This window comes from Coregonus lavaretus (genome assembly GCF_964263955.1).
Source record: "Coregonus lavaretus genome assembly, chromosome: 8".
Taxonomy (NCBI): Eukaryota; Metazoa; Chordata; class Actinopteri; order Salmoniformes; family Salmonidae; genus Coregonus; species Coregonus lavaretus.
In genome coordinates, this window is record NC_139995.1 from 50,677,691 (window position 1) to 50,696,425 (window position 18,735).

The 18,735-nt window shown below is 44.2% G+C and overlaps 1 protein-coding gene across 3 annotated transcripts in view; it reads right to left on the bottom strand.

The window, feature by feature from the left end:
- Positions 1–501: 501 nt before the first annotated feature.
- LOC311133763 (phosphatidylinositol-3,5-bisphosphate 3-phosphatase MTMR14-like) overlaps positions 502–18,735 on the bottom strand; it is a 30,437-nt gene continuing 12,203 nt past the window's right edge. Inside the window, exons 10-19 of one of the 3 annotated variants that reach the window (XM_084167319.1) lie at positions 16,297–16,363; positions 15,827–15,912; positions 11,491–11,567; positions 10,046–10,082; positions 9,631–9,701; positions 9,071–9,129; positions 5,072–5,207; positions 4,586–4,789; positions 2,385–2,567; positions 502–961 (exon numbers count right to left, since the gene is read on the bottom strand). In XM_084167319.1, coding sequence (XP_084023445.1) covers positions 781–961; positions 2,385–2,567; positions 4,586–4,789; positions 5,072–5,207; positions 9,071–9,129; positions 9,631–9,701; positions 10,046–10,082; positions 11,491–11,567; positions 15,827–15,912; positions 16,297–16,363 — 1,101 coding nt within the window. In that variant the 3' untranslated portion in view covers positions 502–780. Of the gene's footprint in view, positions 962–1,526; positions 1,590–2,384; positions 2,568–4,585; positions 4,790–5,071; positions 5,208–9,070; positions 9,130–9,630; positions 9,702–10,045; positions 10,083–11,490; positions 11,568–15,826; positions 15,913–16,296; positions 16,364–18,735 lie in introns of those variants that run through there. The other 2 variants (XM_084167320.1, XM_084167321.1) reach the window with 2 other exon arrangements.

The following is an 18,735-nucleotide window of genomic DNA, read 5'->3' on the forward strand; positions in this document are numbered from 1 at the left end:
AAAAGAGTGTGGCGTCCTCGATTTAGGACGATCAGCACATTAAATCCCAAATAATTATTTGAAAAACAGAAGAGGAAGAACTCCACATTATATGCTTTGAATGCTCTGCATGTAACAAGTCAATTTTACTCTGACCACACTCATAGCACCAAACTCTAAGAAAAATGCTGCACATGTTTAAGTACAATGGCTTTCCCTTATTCTACCCACCCCCGCCCCTCTCACCCTCCCTTCTCTACCCCCCCTCTCCTCCCTGTCTCTCTCTCCCAGGTGGCTGACATTGCTATCCCCCCCGAGACACTCCCTGAATCAACAAAAATGTGTGGCAAACTAAAAAATGAATAACTTCAGAGATAAAGTTCGAACGGCATGAATAAAACATTTTTAAAAAAGAGAAATGAAAGAACAAAATAAATCCAGGCTATGTAACGTTTGAGATTTACAATAATAGAAGGAAACATTTTTTTACGAACAAATATAAAGGACGCTTCAGCCCCTGGATAGAGTAGAGGAGTTTGGCACTTTTTATTTTTATTAGAGTCCATACGAGATGTAGCTTCCCCCGATGGAGATGAATGCGGATTGTGGACCGCAATTCAACCGTTATTATTCACAAAGAGCCTCACGGTAGGAGTGCTGATCTAGAATCAGGCCTTCCTGTCCATATGATCTAAGAGGAGAAACGGATCTTATATCAGCACTCCTACTCTGAGACACTATATGATTACAATAATTACGGGCCCAGAGTTCACACTTGGGGTTGGGGGACCTGATCCTAGATCAGACGATGCTGTTGGTGCTTCGGAGGCCCACGCCGCGGGCAAACTGCTCCAGGAGGCCTGAGATGGCGCCAGAGGGGCTGGGCGCGCTGGACTTGAGGCCCACGGTGGAGCTGTAGGCAACCAGGAATACCTCCCTCACTGCCTCCAGACGAGCCTGACGCTCTGAGGGGGACGGGCACCTGGGAGAGAGAGACAGGGAGGAGAGGGGAGGTAGAGAGGGAGGGAAGAGGGAGAGAGAGGGGGGGGGGAGATGGAGAGAGAGAAGGGGAGAGATGGAGAGAAGGGGGAGAGAGGGAGAGAGAGAGGGTGGGAGAGAGAGAGGGTGGAGAGAGAGGAGAGAAGACAGTAAACAGTAGAGGGGAGTGAATTTAGGGAAGAGGAGATGAGGAGAGAGAGAAGGACACAAGAAGAGAGGAAAAAGAAAAGAGAGAACCCATCTTTTAGTTCTGAAAGAGGGACACAGTGTACATGGAAATTCACAATCAGAGACCGCATGCTGTCTGGCTGGCTGTCTCTCCTCTCTCTAACCCCTCCCTCTCTCTAACCCCTCGCTCTCCCTTCAAATCAAGATGGATAGATGTTATTTGCCTATGCCGCCTGCGAGCGTTGTTCTCGGGACACACTCAATTTGGCAGCCAGATCAAGCTGAAATGGAAATATGTCCCCCACTGGGAAGAGAAGGAGTCTGGAAAATGAAAAGAGACAGATGGAAAATAAACTCCTCCCTCCCTCTTTCCTTCCAGTTGTACTTATTCCTCCGGTTCGCAGGGGACAAAGAATGATGAGGCAAATGTTCAGTTCCCTAGTCTGAAAAGTACAGGAGCACAAACGCACACATTGCTTAGACCATCAGTGTGTGCTGTGTATATGGAGACTGCCTAAACAGAGTCCGCTGAACAATGTTGTGAATGTGTACACACACAGACACACACCAGGGACCCACACACACATCCTGCCCAACACACTCTTTTGTCACTTAAACACATTCTGCAGGTGTGTGACACACACACAAACACACACAGCAGTGGGCCAGCCCAACAGAAGGCCCAAACCCTTACTGAGCCCCGGACCTCCGCCTCCTCTCTCACATAGGAACAGAATGTCGGGACAGGAACGGAACGGGGTGACAGGAACGGAACGGGGTGACAGGAACGGAACGGGGTGACAGGAACGGAACAGGGTGACAGAAGAAGGAGGTGAAGTGAGGGACGAGAAGAGGTAAGAGCGAGAGAGAGAGAGAGAGGAGTGCTATTCCGGAGAGTTAGAGGTGTGCATGGCTGCGTTCCAATTCTCTACCATTCTGCTAAAGTGTACACTCCCCCTGGTGGATTTAAAAGGAATGGACTGGTGTGAGGAATATGGTGTAAACTCCCTTCAGCCCATGCACCAATCCAATGCTTTTAAATATACCGGGGAAGTGAGCAACTGCACACACTTCCGGGAGAAGGGTTGAGAATCGGAACGTGATCCGAGTGTGCGTCCCAAATGACACGCTATTCCCTATATAGTGCACTACTTTTGACCAGAGCCCTAACCCTGGTAAAAAGTCATACACTATATAGGGGACCTGGTGCCATTTTTGGACGCAGCCCGTAGACTCACATGCGTCCGCTGGGCCCCTCGTCCTGGAAGATAAAAGGGAGGGGCAAGTCGTTGGCGGCCATGGTGGCGGGGATTGGCAGGAACTGTCCGTGGTCGTGGATGGAGCCACAGCCCGACACGATCTGCCAGCTGCCGTAGTCCGTGGAGAGGGAAGAGCCTGAGCGGGCGTACTCTGCCCCCAGCCTGGCCACAATAGAGAGAGGAGAGGTTGAGAGAGAAGGGGGGAAAGGGGGCAGGAGGAGTGGAGAGAGAGAGGGAGTGTAGAGAGAGAGGGAGTGTAGAGAGAGAGAAGGAGTGTAGAGAGAGAGAGGGAGAGTGTAGAGAGAGGGATAGTGTAGAGAGAGAGGGAGTGTAGAGAGAGAGGGAGAGTGTAGAGAGAGAGGGAGTGTAGAGAGAGAGAGGGAGTGGAGAGAGAGAGGGAGTGGAGAGAGAGAGGGAGTGGAGTGTAGAGAGGGGGGGAGTGTGGAGAGAGGGGAAAGGGGGCAGGAGGGAGGAGGGGGAGTGAAGAGAGAGGGAGTGTGGAGAGAGAGAGGGAGTGTGGAGAGAGGGGAAGGAGTGGAGAGAGGGGGGGAGTGGAGAGAGGGGGGGGAAGTAGCGAGAGAGAGAGAGTGTGGAGAGAGGGGGAGTGGAGATAGGGGGAGTGGAGAGAGAGAGTGGAGAGAGGGGGAGTGTGGAGAAAGATGGATTGTGGAGAGAGAGGGGGAGTGTGGAGAAAGGGGGGGTGGAGAGGGGGAGTGGAGAGAGAGGGGGGAGTAGCGAGAGAGAGGGGGAGGTAGCGAGAGAGAGAGTGTGGAGAGAGAGGGGGAGTGGAGAGAGAGGGGGAGTGGAGAGAGATGGGGAGTGGAAAGAGAGAGGGAGTGGAGAGAGAGCGAGGGAGTGGAGAGAGAGGGAGTGGAGAGAGAGAGGGAGTGGGGAGAGTGGAGAGAGTGAGGGAGTGGAGAGTGAGGGAGTGGAGAGAGAGGGATGGGAGAGAGGGGGATGGGAGAGAGGGGGATGGAGAGAGAGGGGGATGGAGAGAGAGGGGGATGGGGAGAGAGGGGATGGGGAGAGAGGGGGATGGGGAGAGAGCGGTAGAGAGGGGGGGTGAGTGGAGAGAGGGAGAAGAAGGAGGGGGGAGGAGAGGGAGAGAAACAAACAAAGATGGAGTGGAAGAGCCAAGAGAATAAGGAAATGAAATGGGAAGAGAGGAGAGAGATAGAGTCCAGAGGTCATGGGTCATGGGCGAGTTGTGAGGGTCTCAGTTACAGGGCAATGAGCTATGAGGTCAGTGGGGGGGCTTCACGGCTCGGGGTTGTGACCTCCTTGGCAAAAGTCAATGGTCAAATGCAACTCTAGATTTGCTTTAATGGACAACACTCAATTAAATTCAACTCAATCCAATATAACTTTATTTATCCGCTCAAGGATTAACAAGGCAAGTCAACATGCATAGAAAAACGTCAGATGGACATTACACATACTGCATACCCTAATGTTAGTGGAATGACAATAATTGGAGTTTGAATCAAATACCAAACACACACACCTTCCATTTTCATGCAAATTGAAAACGACCAAGGATCTCAAGTAAGATGAGCTGTACTAACACACCGGTGACACACACACACACACACACACACACAGACGTAAGTATCCAGATCTCCTCTTTACAAAGAAGGGAATTATTAAGCAGCACTGAGAGATCAACCGCCATGCACGCACTCACTAGTGAAGAGCTAGAATACAGGTCTGCTCTGTCACCCCATTAGAAAACACTGCCTCACCACAATGTCTCACCAGGGGATGCCTTGGCCCTGAGAGTCTGTGCCCTGGGACAACCCCCATTTGTCCCTCTGCAGACTTGGTTAGACCTTCTAATTTAACATGCAGTTATTCACCTTTCATGCAGAACAGCCAACAGACAGAAACAGTTTGCAGTTGCAGTCAATCCATTTACAAAGACAGGTAGACAGACAGGTAGTTGAAACATGGCATCCCTTTCATCATCGTGGTTGGAGCCCATAAAGTGTGACCGACTGTGCTTGAGGTTGGTCTAGCAGTTAACGCCGCCTGAAGCACATATACACAGAATCCCGGCCCCAGCACCATTATGCACCTCTATTTCTCTGTTTCCACACTCATTTCATACTATCGCGTCTGAATAAACTGAAAAAAAATCATTCAAATAAAACACTGTGACTGACATCTAAGTGAAGGCTTACCTTCTCCCGGGCACAGACATAGGACTGCTCCCAGGCACAGACATAGGACTGCTGCCGGCGCACGTGAAACCCGGCTCTGATTGGTTGGAGGAGGAAGAGCTGGAGGACTTGGCCTCTTGACTGAGGGGGTGGGCCAGCCGCTCCTGCAGGGGGTTGGGCCGGTTCCACAGCACCGTCTGGGGGGACGAGGTGTGCCCCTTCCTCCTGGGAGGCCACAGAAAATGAGAGTTAGGTTTGACTTTATCTAACCCTTAATTTAGCATTCTTTAGGCAAATTGGCTGAGAACACACGGCACTCTCTCCATAGAAGTTAGAACCATACTAGACTTAATTCGATGAAAGGAAGATTTGTCAACATGACATCACATACAGAGCAGGGCAGACAAAAAGTCTCTGCTAACTAAATCATCTTAAATATGTTTTTTTATACTAATGTTTTGGGTCACACTAACTTTCATCAGACAGACAGAGGGGAGGAGAACTCACCAGCTGGAGGCTCCCAGGGGCTGACCGGAAAACAGGTCCACGGCATCGTTGGTGAGGCAGGTAGCTCCACCCGCGTCCTCTGTGATCAGAGAGAAGTCACTGCTCAGACTGGTCACACTGCCCCGGTCCCTGGTCTCTGCACCAATCACATGGGAGACACGGGTTTAGCGGACAGGCCCTCAGACCAATCACAGAGGAGAGACTGATTGTAGGGGAGGGACTAATTAAAAATACACGTTTGGAAGTTTCCAATTGTAACATTTTGGCAGGAATGTTGGCTGTATGTTGGTTCATGTATATGTTTGATATTTAAGAATTTTGCGTCTCATGAAACCACAATCATTCTTAGTCTTAGGCAAACAATACATGCCTTTTGCCAGAGATATGGACAATATATCGGTCCTTTTAGGGAACCCCATTTGGCTCAAGGAAGCATAACATGACATCCAATGGCCAGAGACGTTATTGTAGATGACAGCTTGTAGTCAAACCCGTCCTCAATAGTTTACAGGTCTGTGAACTTAAGAGTCGATATCAACAAACATAATCATTATGAAATGAGGTGGGTGGAGGATGCGTTCACAAACTGCACATCTGGTGAATTGTTGCCAGCAGCTGTAAATGTAGCTCTGTTCAAAGCTGTGTATCACGTCGAAGGGACAAGACATAAGCTCATCACGTTACATCAGAATTGTAGCACAGTGGGAATTCATACCATGGCAAATATGGCACTATTGAATAGCTTTTCAAAAGTTTCTTCAGTACTTACCATAAGATAAAATGCCTACATCAGAAACTGTAGCACACAGCAGAACATCTTACAAAGGTCTTTTCTAAAGCTTCTTCACAATTTACCATGAGCGATAAAATGCCTATATCAGAAATGTAGCAAACAGCAGAAACTCTTACAAGGGTATTTTCGAAAGTTACTTCACAATAGCACCACTGTACAAATGTATGAAATACACCTCTATCCTCATGTAACATATAATAATGAACTATCATTATCATGCCATACCATCCTCATTAGTAGCGATACTAATTATTCTCCCACATGAAGGTTTGTTTAATGAGCCACAGACTTCCAAGTACATGTAGGTACTCTGATGTCCTAAAATATTATGTAAGGGATCATCAACAAGGGGCTATGCCTTCCATGGAAAATAATGCATGACGTGGAAGGTGTGTTCCACGACGCGCTAGCGGAGAGCGTGAATTATTTCCCTATAATGCACAGCAATATTCAATAGCTATGAAGATCATTCTTACATGTTCTATGTTTGAGCTGCTTTTGAAAGCAAAAGATGAATTGAAAATATTATTGCCATTATTGAATTAGATTTTCATAGCAAGCTAAGAGGACTGATGGTTTGGTTAGCTAAGCTAGCAAGTCTGTTTGTTTGGTTATCAAGGCAACTACTGTAGCTACCTAGTAAACTTGCTAGCTAGCTACTTCAGTGCATTTCTACCGGCAAATGAACACATTTTCTAGCGACAAATGTGTTTAAATTATAGTCATGGCATAAGCGTGATAATCAACTTGGGGCTCTATGTGTTCTCTGGAAAATAATGCAACTCCGTGGAAGGTTAGTCGTGGCACACACCATTCATGTCATGCATTATTTTCACATAGAACACATAGCCCCTTGATGATTATCCATTACATATAACAGGGATTTTTCTGCCATTGAAATCCTTGGGCGGGTCGCCTAACCGTTTTTTCGGGTCACCTAAGTCCAAACTGTAAAAATAAATAATAATTTGGGATGGAAAAACGTTTTCAGTGCAAACTTTAATGATTAAAAACCAGATATAAAGTATGTAGAAAAGATAATGGACCTACAGCACTGGAAAAAATTAAGAGACCACAGCAAATCTTTCTTAAATCAGCATCTCTACATGTATGACAGCCATTCCATTCCATTGTTTGTTGAATTCCAACACAGGCACACCTCATTCTACTGAATTAGGTACTGATTAGGTGATCACCTGAACCACATCTTATTTAACGAGGAAAAGTATAAAAACCACTGCTGTGGTCATCACTATCCTTTTGCAATAGGACCAGCTGGATGGCAAAAACAGTGCTAATAGTACCTCAAAAAGTAATATTAATCAAAAAATAACTATGGACCATGCCAAAAGAGTTGAAAAGGAAAGTTTGTGAGGAAAAGAAGGGTTCAATTCTGGCTTTACTGGCAGAGGGATACAGTGAGAGTCAGGTTGCTTCCGTCCTTAAAATTTCAAAGACGGCGGTTCATAAGAACAAGGTCAAGCAGCAGACATTGGGGACAACAAAGCTACAGACCGGCAGAGGGCGAAAACGACTCTACTGACCGGGATGACCGTCAACTAATTCGAATGTCACTCAACAACCGTAGGATGACATCAAGTCACATACAAAAATAATGGCAAACGGCAGCTGGGGTGAAGTGCACGGCGAGGACGGTTCGAAAAAGGCTCCTAGGGGCAGGGCTGAAGTCGTGCAAAGCTATAAAAAAGCCCTTCATCAATGAGAAGCAAAGAAGAGCCAGGCTGAGGTTTGCAAAAGACCATAAGGATTGGACCGTAGAGGACTGGAGTAAGGTCATTTTCTCTGATGAGTCCAATTTTCAGCTTTGCCCAACACCTGGTCGTCTAATGGTTAGACGGAGACCTGGAGAGGCCTACAAGCCACAGTGTCTCGCACCCACTGTGAAATTTGGTGGAGGATCGGTGATGATCTGGAATCGGGCAGATTTGTCTTTGTGAAGGACGCATGAATCAAGCCACGTACAAGGTTGTCCTGGAAGAAAACTTGCTTCCTTTTGCTCTGACATTGTTCCCCAACTCTGAAGATTGGTTTTTCCAGCAGGACAATGTGCCATGCCACACAGCCAGGTCAATCAAGGTGTGGATGGAGGACCACCAGATCAAGACCCTGTCATGGCCAGCCCAATCTCCAGACCTGAACCCCATTGAAAACTTCTGGAATGTGATCAAGAGGAAGATGGATGGTCACAAGCCATCAAACAAAGCCGAGCTGCTTGAAATTTTGCGCCAGTAGTGGCATAAAGTCACCCAACATCAATGTGAAAGACTGGTGGAGTGCATGCCTAGACGCATGAAAGTTGTGATTGAAAATCAGGGTTATTCCACCAAATATGATTTCTGAACTCTTCCTAAGTTAAAACATTAGTATTGTGTTGTTTAAAAATGAACATGAACTTATTTTTTTTGCATTATTCGAGGTCTGAAACACCATATTTTTTGTTATTTTGACCAGTTGTCATTTTCTGCAAATAAATGCTCTAAATGACAATATTTCTATTTGGAATTTGGGAGAAATGTTGTCAGTAGTTTATAGAATTTTAAAAAATGTTAATTTTACCTAAACACATACCTATAAATAGTAAAACCAGAGAAACTGATAATTTTGCAGTGGTCTCTTAATTTTTTCCAGAGCTATTTATATTATTTTATAATATAATATTTGAGAACTAACAATCACGAAAATAAAAGGTAGACACTCAGGGAGAATTGAAAATTCCCAAAACAATACATTTTGCAGTATATATTTTGTTATTATGTTTGAGCAAAAGAACACAGGATTAGCCATGGCAAAATGCATAGAATTGCAGGAAATAAGCTTTAAAACTGCAAAAAATTATCTCTATGGAGACATTTGAGAAAATGTTCTCTAAACTTCAGCCGTGCTGATGGGCCCACCACCTAAGCCCCCTTTCGATCCAGAAAAAAAACGGTATAAAACTGTAGCAAATCGAGAGCTTGGGACTATAAGGTTCAATTTGCAAAAATATGATTGAGATAACTGGCTTTAAAGCAAAAATGTTTATTGTATTTTTTCTAACTTAACAACATAAATTGGGGGTATTTAGAGTACTATGTGGCTAGAGAACATTGGACAGAACAAGGCTGTGAATAACTCAATTTTGACAAAAATGCTGATAAAACCTTATAGTCCCAAGCTCTCGAAATGTCTCCAGGGAAACAACTTACTCAACTGGCAGAGGTCGTCCACTGTGAAATCAGTGTCTTTGAAATGAGAGTTTTTCCTTCTGTGGAAACAGGAGAGAAAAAGGGATGCTGAAATAATACACAGACAGACAGAGAGACACAGAGAGAGAGACAGACAGAGAGAAAAAGAGAGGCAGAGGCAGAGATAGAGATAGAGGCAGAGAGAGATACAGAGAGAGAGAGATACAGAGAGAGAGAGATACAGAGAGATCAAAGAACACAGAAAAGGAAAAAAAACACTGGTTTGTCACAGTAGGAATCCAACCATGAAAGAACAGTGTTATTCCCCTGAGTGGCTGTACACTTACAACTCTACTGTTGAAACATTTAAAAGAGTGGCTTAAGGGCATTGTACACTGAGTGTACAGACTGAATGACAATGTATGCGTCCCAAATGGCACCCTATTCCCTATATAGTGCACCACTTTTGACCATGGCCCATAGTGCTCTAGGACTAGGGTGCCATTTCGGGGACGGACAAAAAAAAATAATAGTGCATTTACATTTCAAACGTCTCTGTTGATCCGTGACATTTCACTCACCTCTGTTTCTTCATGGCAGAGAACTTCTCTGAGACAATGTGCTTCAAAAAGTTGAAGCAAAAAAAGAAAATCTGCCAGTAGGAATAGAAGGGAGTTTAGTCTTAGAGATGTGAAAAACATTCATTAAATATGTGACAAAATACTGCCCCCTAGTTTTGAAAAACACCCAAAACACCTCACTTTAGTTGAGAATTGGAACATACTTAGTGAATAGTTACAGTATTCTATATATCAGTTTCATAAAATTAAATCAGACAAAGCTGTACTCTTATCTTTACAAGCCATTAGATCTACTTTGGTGTAGTAAATTCCTAAAAACTAATTCAAGAGGTTGGCAACAGTGTTTGAACTTGGGGGCATGTTTTAATATTCCACACACGCCATTGCATTGATATTGTGTTAGAGTACCACTGACCTCCTCTCCTTTGCTGAGGCGATCAGGCAGCATATGCCTGTAGAAGAGACACACAGACCAGATCGATAAGAATGATCGGCGAATCCATCAAAGAACCCGTTATTACATATGATTATTAGCCACCAACACCAACCAACCTATTTAACACGTTCATACTTTTTCAATTCCTTTTCCTTTCTATTCAGTGTACAGTTTTCTCCATGCACCTGGTAACAATGCAGTGGTACCGGTTATACCTTTCCAATTGATATACTTATTCGATCAAACAGTATAAATGTTAAGATCAAAATGAAGATGGAGACTGCAAAGCAAAAAGAAGAGGGAACAGTTTAGACCTTATTGTTTACAAAAGTATACCAACAACCAATTGACTCATCACCACCCCTATCATCTCTAACCTCCGGCTTTGAACCTGAATCAGTCAAGTTACCTTTCCATTTCAAATCTATTCAAATGTTATTTGTCACATGTGCCGTACCTGTACCCCTTGTATACAGCCTCATTATTGTTATTTTATTGTGTTAATTCTTATGTTATTTTTTTTTACTTTAGTTTATTTAGTAAATATTTTCTTAACTCTATTTCTTGAACTGCATTGTTGGTAAAGGGCTTGTAAGTAAGCATTTCACGATAAGGTCTACACCGGTTTAAAAGTGAAATGAACGAATAAACAAACTCTCAATGGGAGTTTAAAGGTAGACTCAGCAAGATAACATTGCCACGAGCAGCACTGCAGATATTGCGATGAAAGACATTGCCCTCACACAAAGTATCTGCGCATGTGCACGGGTCCGCTTCACGCTGCTACAACGGGACCAAAACAGCGGTAAGGTTTAACCTTGCGCTTCAATGCTCTTAGTTGTTGCGGAAATTCACCCACTACGCTGTTTACTTCCTGCATCTACATCATATCGCTGAGTCTACCTTTAAGTGATGGAGAGATTACATAAATCAATACAGACTGCCACATCATAAACCCGACAGTTGAAAAAAATGCCCAATTATGATGGATCTTAGGAAGGAATGGAAGTAGTGTGTGTGTTATTCTTGGTCTGTCCCACCCCTCCTCCTTGGCAGCAGCTGGCCGGAAATAATTACTCAATTGGGCTATCTGGCGGGCGGGAGCGTTTTCTTATTTACTCCATTTGATGAGTTAAACTTTGGAGAGATGCACGGCGGTAATTATGAAGGAAAGCCTCGAGAGAGGGCGGGAGAGAGAGGCAGGGAAAGAGAGCGAGACGAGTGGTCCATCTCAATTAGTCTTTCCGCGATTCCACGCATCCTATGTCCTCACCTCCTTCTCAACTATACTGGAGAAGGGTCCAAGGTTCCTTCCATCAGACTTTCTTCTCCAATGCATTTTGCGGAGTTGGCAAGGAGTCAGTATTACTGGGGAGTAATGGGGGGGGGGGGGGGGGGGTTGTGAGCTCATTGTGAATCCTTACCCAAAGAGGAACCAGTCGTAGGCGATGGTCAGATAGAGGATTTCAGCCGGCTCCAGACTGGCGTGGACGGCACCGTCCTAGAAAAAAAATACATTCAAGAATTCAAATTAGCCTCGACGGGCGCCACACGGTGGCATTGGGATTGGCATGGTCGTTCGATTCCGAGCTAGCCGCTATCCTCTGCCTATTTATTCATTCTGTTTGAAACATATCCCATGCTTGACAGATGTACATTGAAAAGTGTCAGGTACAAACTCCTGGGTTCAAATACTATTTTGAAATCATTTCAAATATTTAAAAAAGGGGCAATCAGCAATTGCTACATCGATTTCTGGACCATTTTTGAACATCCATTAAATTATATGTACCATTGATTCTTGAAGAATATAACTTATAAATGCCTCATGAGCTTAGTTTAACTGTCGTACCCCACCAGATCCCAAAATATAAGCTTGTTTTACCAAGTAAATGTATACAAAACAATGCATAGCCTGAAAACATGGTTAAAACTACAATGTTGATATCATGGATGGTCAGTCCTTGCATCCATTACTCTGACTTTGAATTTGAGAGTGATTACATTTCTCCAGCACTATCCCTCAGTTTTTTACAGAGACAGCGGCGGAGAAAAGCCTTGTTATTGTTTCAACTGCTGATTGGCTCTTTAAGCTGGGCTTGATTGAGGTTCCCTTGTTTAATGGAACCAATGGAACTATCACCAATTTGACAAACCCTGCCCATCTGACACTTTGGGCAAGCTAAAGCAAACGCTCAAAGTATTTAACAGATTTCAAATAGTATTTGAACCCCCTGAAATATGATCCATATTTACACGGACAAACCTAATATTACATTTTTAAATAAAATGCAGAACTTGAATATTGAATCTGGTGATTAAGCGGTGAGTCTTGAATCTTAATTCCATTTGCGTGTAAATATATAAATGGGAGGGGCATGGAGGTCAAAGCTGATGAATTCATTGTGGGATTACAGAGCATTAATTTTGAAGAAGTGCCTTTGGAATTGAATTACTAAACGGATACCTGAGTGGCGGAGGTGTAAAAAGAGAGAGAGACAGAGTGAAAGAGTAAGAGAGGGAAAGAAACAGGGGAGAGGAATGAAAGAGAAGGAGAGAATAGGCTTGGGCGTTATACGGTATATACCGTATACCGGGGTATTTGGAAATAGCCACGGGATGGTTTTTAAATACCGTTGAAACTATTTGAAGTTTAATAGATTTGAATATTTTTTGCTACTTTTTAAGTAAATACCTGCAGTACACCTGTGCAATACGTTAAGAGATAAAGCTCGTTTTTCAACCACTCCACAAATGTATTCATGGGAAAATCAAAAGATATCAGCCAAGACCTCAGAAAAAAATGGTAGACCTCCACAAGTCTGGTTCATCATTGGGAGCAATTTCCAAACGCCTGAAGGTACCACGTTCATCTGTACAAACAATAGTACGCAAGTATAAACACCATGGGACCACGTCATACTGCTCAGGAAAGAGATGCGTTCTGTCTCCTAGAGATGAACGTACTTTGGTGCGAAAAGTGCAAATCAATCCCAGAACAACAGCAAAGGACCTTGTGAAGATGCTGGAGGAAACAGGTACAAAAGTATCTATATCCACGGTAAAACGAGTCCTATATCGACATAACCTGAAACGCTGCTCAGCAAGGAAGAAACCACTGCTCCAAAACCGCCATAAAAAAGACAGACTACGGTTTGCAACTGCACATGGGGACAAAAACCATACTTTTTGGAGAAATGTCCTCTGGTCTGATGAAACAAAAATAGAACTGTTTGGCCATAATGACCATCGTTATGCTTGGAGGAAAAAGGGGGTACTTGCAAGCCGAAGAACACCATCCCAACCGTGAAGCACGGGGGTGGCAGTATCATGCTGTGGGGGTGCTTTGCTGCAGGAGGGACTGGTGCACTTCACAAAATAGATGGCATCATGAGGAAGGAAAATGATGTGGATATATTGAAGCAACATCTCAAGACATCAGTCAGGAAGTTAAAGCTTGGTTGCAAATGGGTCTTCCAAATGGACAATGACCCCAAGCATACTTCCAGAGTTGTGGCAAAATGGCTTAAGGACAACAAAGTCAAGGAATTGGCGTGGCCATCACAAAGCCCTGACCTCAATTCTGTGGGCAGAACTGAAAAAGCGTGTGCGAGCAAGGAGGCCTACAAACCTGACTCAGTTACACCAGCTCTGTCAGGAGGAATGGGCCAAAATTCACCCAACTTATAGTGGGAAGCTTGTGGAAGGCTACCCGAAACGTTTGACCCAAGTTAAACTATTTAAAGGCAATGATACCACATACTAATTGAGTGTATGTAAACTTCTGACCCACTGGGAATGTGATGAAAGAAATAAAAGCTGAAAAAAATAATTTTCTCTACTATTATTCTGACATTTCACATTCTTAAAATAAAGACAGGGAATTTTTACTAGGATTAAATGTCAGGAATTGTGAAAAACTGAGTTTAAATGTATTTGGCTAAGGTGTATGTAAACTTCCAACTTCAACTGTATGTGAACATCTCATTCCAAAATCATGGGCGTAAATATACAGTTGATTCCCGCCTTGCTGCTATAACAGCCTCCACTCTTCTGGGAAGGCTTTCCACTAGATGTTGGAACATTGCTGCGTGGATTTGCATCCCATTCAGCCACAAGAGCATCAGTGTTGTCGGGCACTGATGTTGGGCGATTAGGCCTGGCTCGCAGTCTGTGTTCCAATTCATCCCAAAGGTGTTCGATGGGGTTGAGGTCAGGGCTCTGTGCAGGCCAGTCAAGTTCTTCAACACCAATCTCGACAAACCATTTCTGTATGGACCTCGCTTTGTGCACGGGGGCATTGTCATGCTGAAACAGGAAAGGGCCTTCTCCAAACTGTTGCACATAAAGTTAGAAGCACAGAATCGTCTAGAATGTCATTGTATGCTGTAGAGTTAAGATTTCCCTTCACTGGAACTAAGGGTCCTAGCCCGAACCATGAAAAACAGCCCCAGACCATTATTCCTCCTGCACCAAACTTTACAGTTGCACTATCTTTACAGTTGGCACTATGTATTGGGGCAGGTAGCGTTCTCCTGGCATCTGGGGCGGCAGGTAGCTTAGTGGTTAAGAGCGTAGTGCCAGTAACCGAAAGGTCGCTGGTTCTAATCCCCGAGCCGACTAGGTGAAAAATCTGTCGATGTGCCCTTGAGCAAGGCACTTAACCCTAATTGGTCCTATAAGTCGCTCTGGATAAGAGCGTCTGCTAAATGACTAAAATGTAAAATGCTAGATGGTGAAACGTGATTCATCACTCCAGAGAACACGTTTCCAGTGTTCCAGAGTCCAATGGCGGCGAGCTTTACACCACTCCAGCCGACACTTGGCATTGCGCATGGTGATCTTAGGCTTGTGTGCGGCTGCTCGGCCATGGAAACCCATTTCATGAAGCTCCCGACAGACATTTATTGTGCTGACATTGCTTCCAGAGGCAGTTTGGAACTCGGTAGTGAGTGTTGCAACTGAGGACCGACTATTTTTACGCACTACGCGCTTCAGCACTCGACGGTCCCATTCTGTGAGCTTGTGTGGACTACCACTTCGCGGCTGAGCCGTTGTTGCTCCTAGACGTTTCCACATCACAATAACAGCACTTACAATTGACTGGGGCAGCTCTAGCAGGGCAGGAATTTGACGAACTGACTTGTTGGATAGGTGGCATCCTATGACGGTGCCAACTTGAAAGTCACTGAGGTTTTCAGTACGGGCCATTCTACCTCCAATGTTTGTCTATGGAGATTGCATGGCGGTGTGCTCGATTTTATACACCTGTCAGCAACGGGTGTGGCTGAAATAGCTGAATTCAAGTGTTTAGCTTCTTCCAAAATCAAGCTTTGCATGCCGATAAGCAGAGAATCCCCTCCTGGATCATGAGTCTTGCTGTGTAATATTTGTTTTGTGCAGCAAACTGTTTTGTTACTTGTATAACTTTATGAGCTGGGATGTCTGTCCTGAAAATAGTTTAAGTCAGAGACGATAAAATGTTCACAATGCGATCGTTAACATTTAGTTAGCATTCCCCATGTGATTTTACATGTACTTGTTAGCATTGCTAACCTTCGGATTACAAAGGCTCAGTGGGTTTTGAAGATAGCGCCCCTTGTGTTCAATGCCGGTATTACCAAATATCCTGGTACGGCACAATGTCGGTATGAAGGTATGACAATCTGGATACCGCCCAAGCCTAGGAGAGAAAAATAGAAAAATAGAGAGAAACCGATGGATAGGAATAAAAGAGAGAGATGAGAGGAGAACACTTACTGCCCACAGCGAGAGCCGCAGGAGGGACACGAAGAGAGGTGTCCGGTCCCAACCGGATATGCAGTGCACGAGGAGACCGCTCTCGTCTACAGGGGGCAAACCCAATCACAAGCAAATCAGAAGCAAATCAGAACCATTTAAGAAATGAAGCATTGACACAGGGTTTTATAGAGATTAGGAAGTGACGAAGACTAAAGCCCATGAACAAGACTTTAAGGTCTAATAGTTCAACATCTCAGGGACCCTCACTGGACCATTTGAGGTATGAGATAGGACTTAACCACTCTTTTTCTAGGTCAATTTACTCCCTGAAAGAAAGTAGCTGTAACCAATGCACGTACACCACCCACACCCACACCCACCACCCACACCCACACCCGCCACCCACACCCACCCAGAAACGCACGGCAGACACACCCACATACGCCAGACACACTCACACCCACGCACCCACACACGCACGCACTGACCGTCGCTGTTGATGATGTGAAGCAACAGCTTCAGGTAGTTCTGGGTCTGCTGGACCAGGTCCCAAGACTGAAACAGAAGGACAGAGAAGAACACGAAGAGTTTCAACACGTTTTCACCTGGGGCGCATTCATCAGGGCACTAACACTCAGATAGAAATATGTTATGTAGAATCTCTGACATGTGGAATAAGGAATCACGGCAGCTCTATTCATGACATGTCTATCTGCATCGTTCCACAACATTTGCCTAGTGAACGTGGCCCTGTTGTGGCGACTACATCGCTTATAACCTAAAATATGCATTTAAACTAGGGCTGTCAAATTATTTAAAAAACGTATTGCTGAATTTGCTCTAATTGAGCCGTAATTTAAGATTTTTTATACAAAAATCATTACAAGAATATTAATGTCTTGATTTTGTCCAAAGTAACGGTTAGCAAAATCAGTTATAATGATAAAGCACACTTTCTTTAACCTCAATGTCAACTTGTTTTAACATCACATTGTTGTTCTTAGCTGTATAGATTATGGATTTGGGATGTTTTCAGTGTATTTTCAACGCTTTCAGACAATGTGATTAATCACATTAAAATAAAATAAATGTATACTAAAATTACAAAAAGTTGACTTGAGTTACCAGATTAACTATGACAGCCCTAATTTAAACTGTTTTTAGATTACATTTCAGTCATTCAGCAGATGCTTTTATTCAGAGCGACTTACAGTTAATGCATTCAACTTAAGTTAGCTAGGTACGACAACCACATATCACAGTCATAGCAAGTAAAACTCTCCTAAAAACATCAGCAAAATCTGAAAACAATGGAACAATGGTCATAAACAAAATAACTTCATGAATGTCAAGACACAACATGAGAAATTAGCGGTCGGCAACCAGATGCAGTTTCATAACCAACCTACAGAGGTCACTTTGAGACCAGTAATATCTGGAAAGACTCGATGACAGTTGGCTGAAGTATTAATACAGTAGAATGATGCTTACAGTGGGGGAAAAAAGTATTTAGTCAGCCACCAATTGTGCAAGTTCTCCCACTTAAAAAGATGAGAGAGGCCTGTAATTTTCATCATAGGTACACGTCAACTATGACAGACAAAATGAGAATTCTTTTTCCAGAAAATCACATTGTAGGATTTTTTATGAATTTATTTGCAAATGATGGTGGAAAATAAGTATTTGGTCAATAACAAAAGTTTCTCAATACTTTGTTATATACCCTTTGTTGGCAATGACACAGGTCAAACGTTTTCTGTAAGTCTTCACAAGGTTTTCACACACTGTTGCTGGTATTTTGGCCCATTCCTCCATGCAGATCTCCTCTAGAGCAGTGATGTTTTGGGGCTGTCGCTGGGCAACACAGACTTTCAACTCCCTCCAAAGATTTTCTATGGGGTTGAGATCTGGAGACTGGCTAGGCCACTCCAGGACCTTGAAATGCTTCTTACGAAGCCACTCCTTCGTTGCCCGGGCGGTGTGTTTGGGATCATTGTCATGCTGAAAGACCCAGCCACGTTTCATCTTCAATGCCCTTGCTGATGGAAGGAGGTTTTCACTCAAAATCTCACGATACATGGCCCCATTTATTCTTTCCTTTACACGGATCAGTCGTCCTGGTCCCTTTGCAGAAAAACAGCCCCAAAGCATGATGTTTCCACCCCCATGCTTCACAGTAGGTATGGTGTTCTTTGGATGCAACTCAGCATTCTTTGTCCTCCAAACACGACGAGTTTAGTTTTTACCAAAAAGTTCTATTTTGGTTTCATCTGACCATATGACATTCTCCCAATCCTCTTCTGGATCATCCAAATGCACTCTAGCAAACTTCAGACGGGCCTGGACATGTACTGGCTTAAGCAGGGGGACACGTCTGGCACTGCAGGATTTGAGTCCCTGGCGGCGTAGTGTGTTACTGATGGTAGGCTTTGTTACTTTGGTCCCAGCTCTCTGCATGTCATTCACTAGGTCCCCCCGTGTGGTTCTGGGATTTTTGCTCACCGTTCTTGTGATCATTTTGACCCCACGGGGTGAGATCTTGCGTGGAGCCCCAGATCGAGGGAGATTATCAGTGGTCTTGTATGTCTTCCATTTCCTAATAATTGCTCCCACAGTTGATTTCTTCAAACCAAGCTGCTTACCTATTGCAGATTCAGTCTTCCCAGCCTGGTGCAGGTCTACAATTTTGTTTCTGGTGTCCTTTGACAGCTCTTTGGTCTTGGCCATAGTGGAGTTTGGAGTGTGACTGTTTGAGGTTGTGGACAGGTGTCTTTTATACTGATAACAAGTTCAAACAGGTGCCATTAATACAGGTAACGAGTGGAGGACAGAGGAGCCTCTTAAAGAAGAAGTTACAGGTCTGTGAGAGCCAGAAATCTTGCTTGTTTGTAGGTGACCAAATACTTATTTTCCACCATAATTTGCAA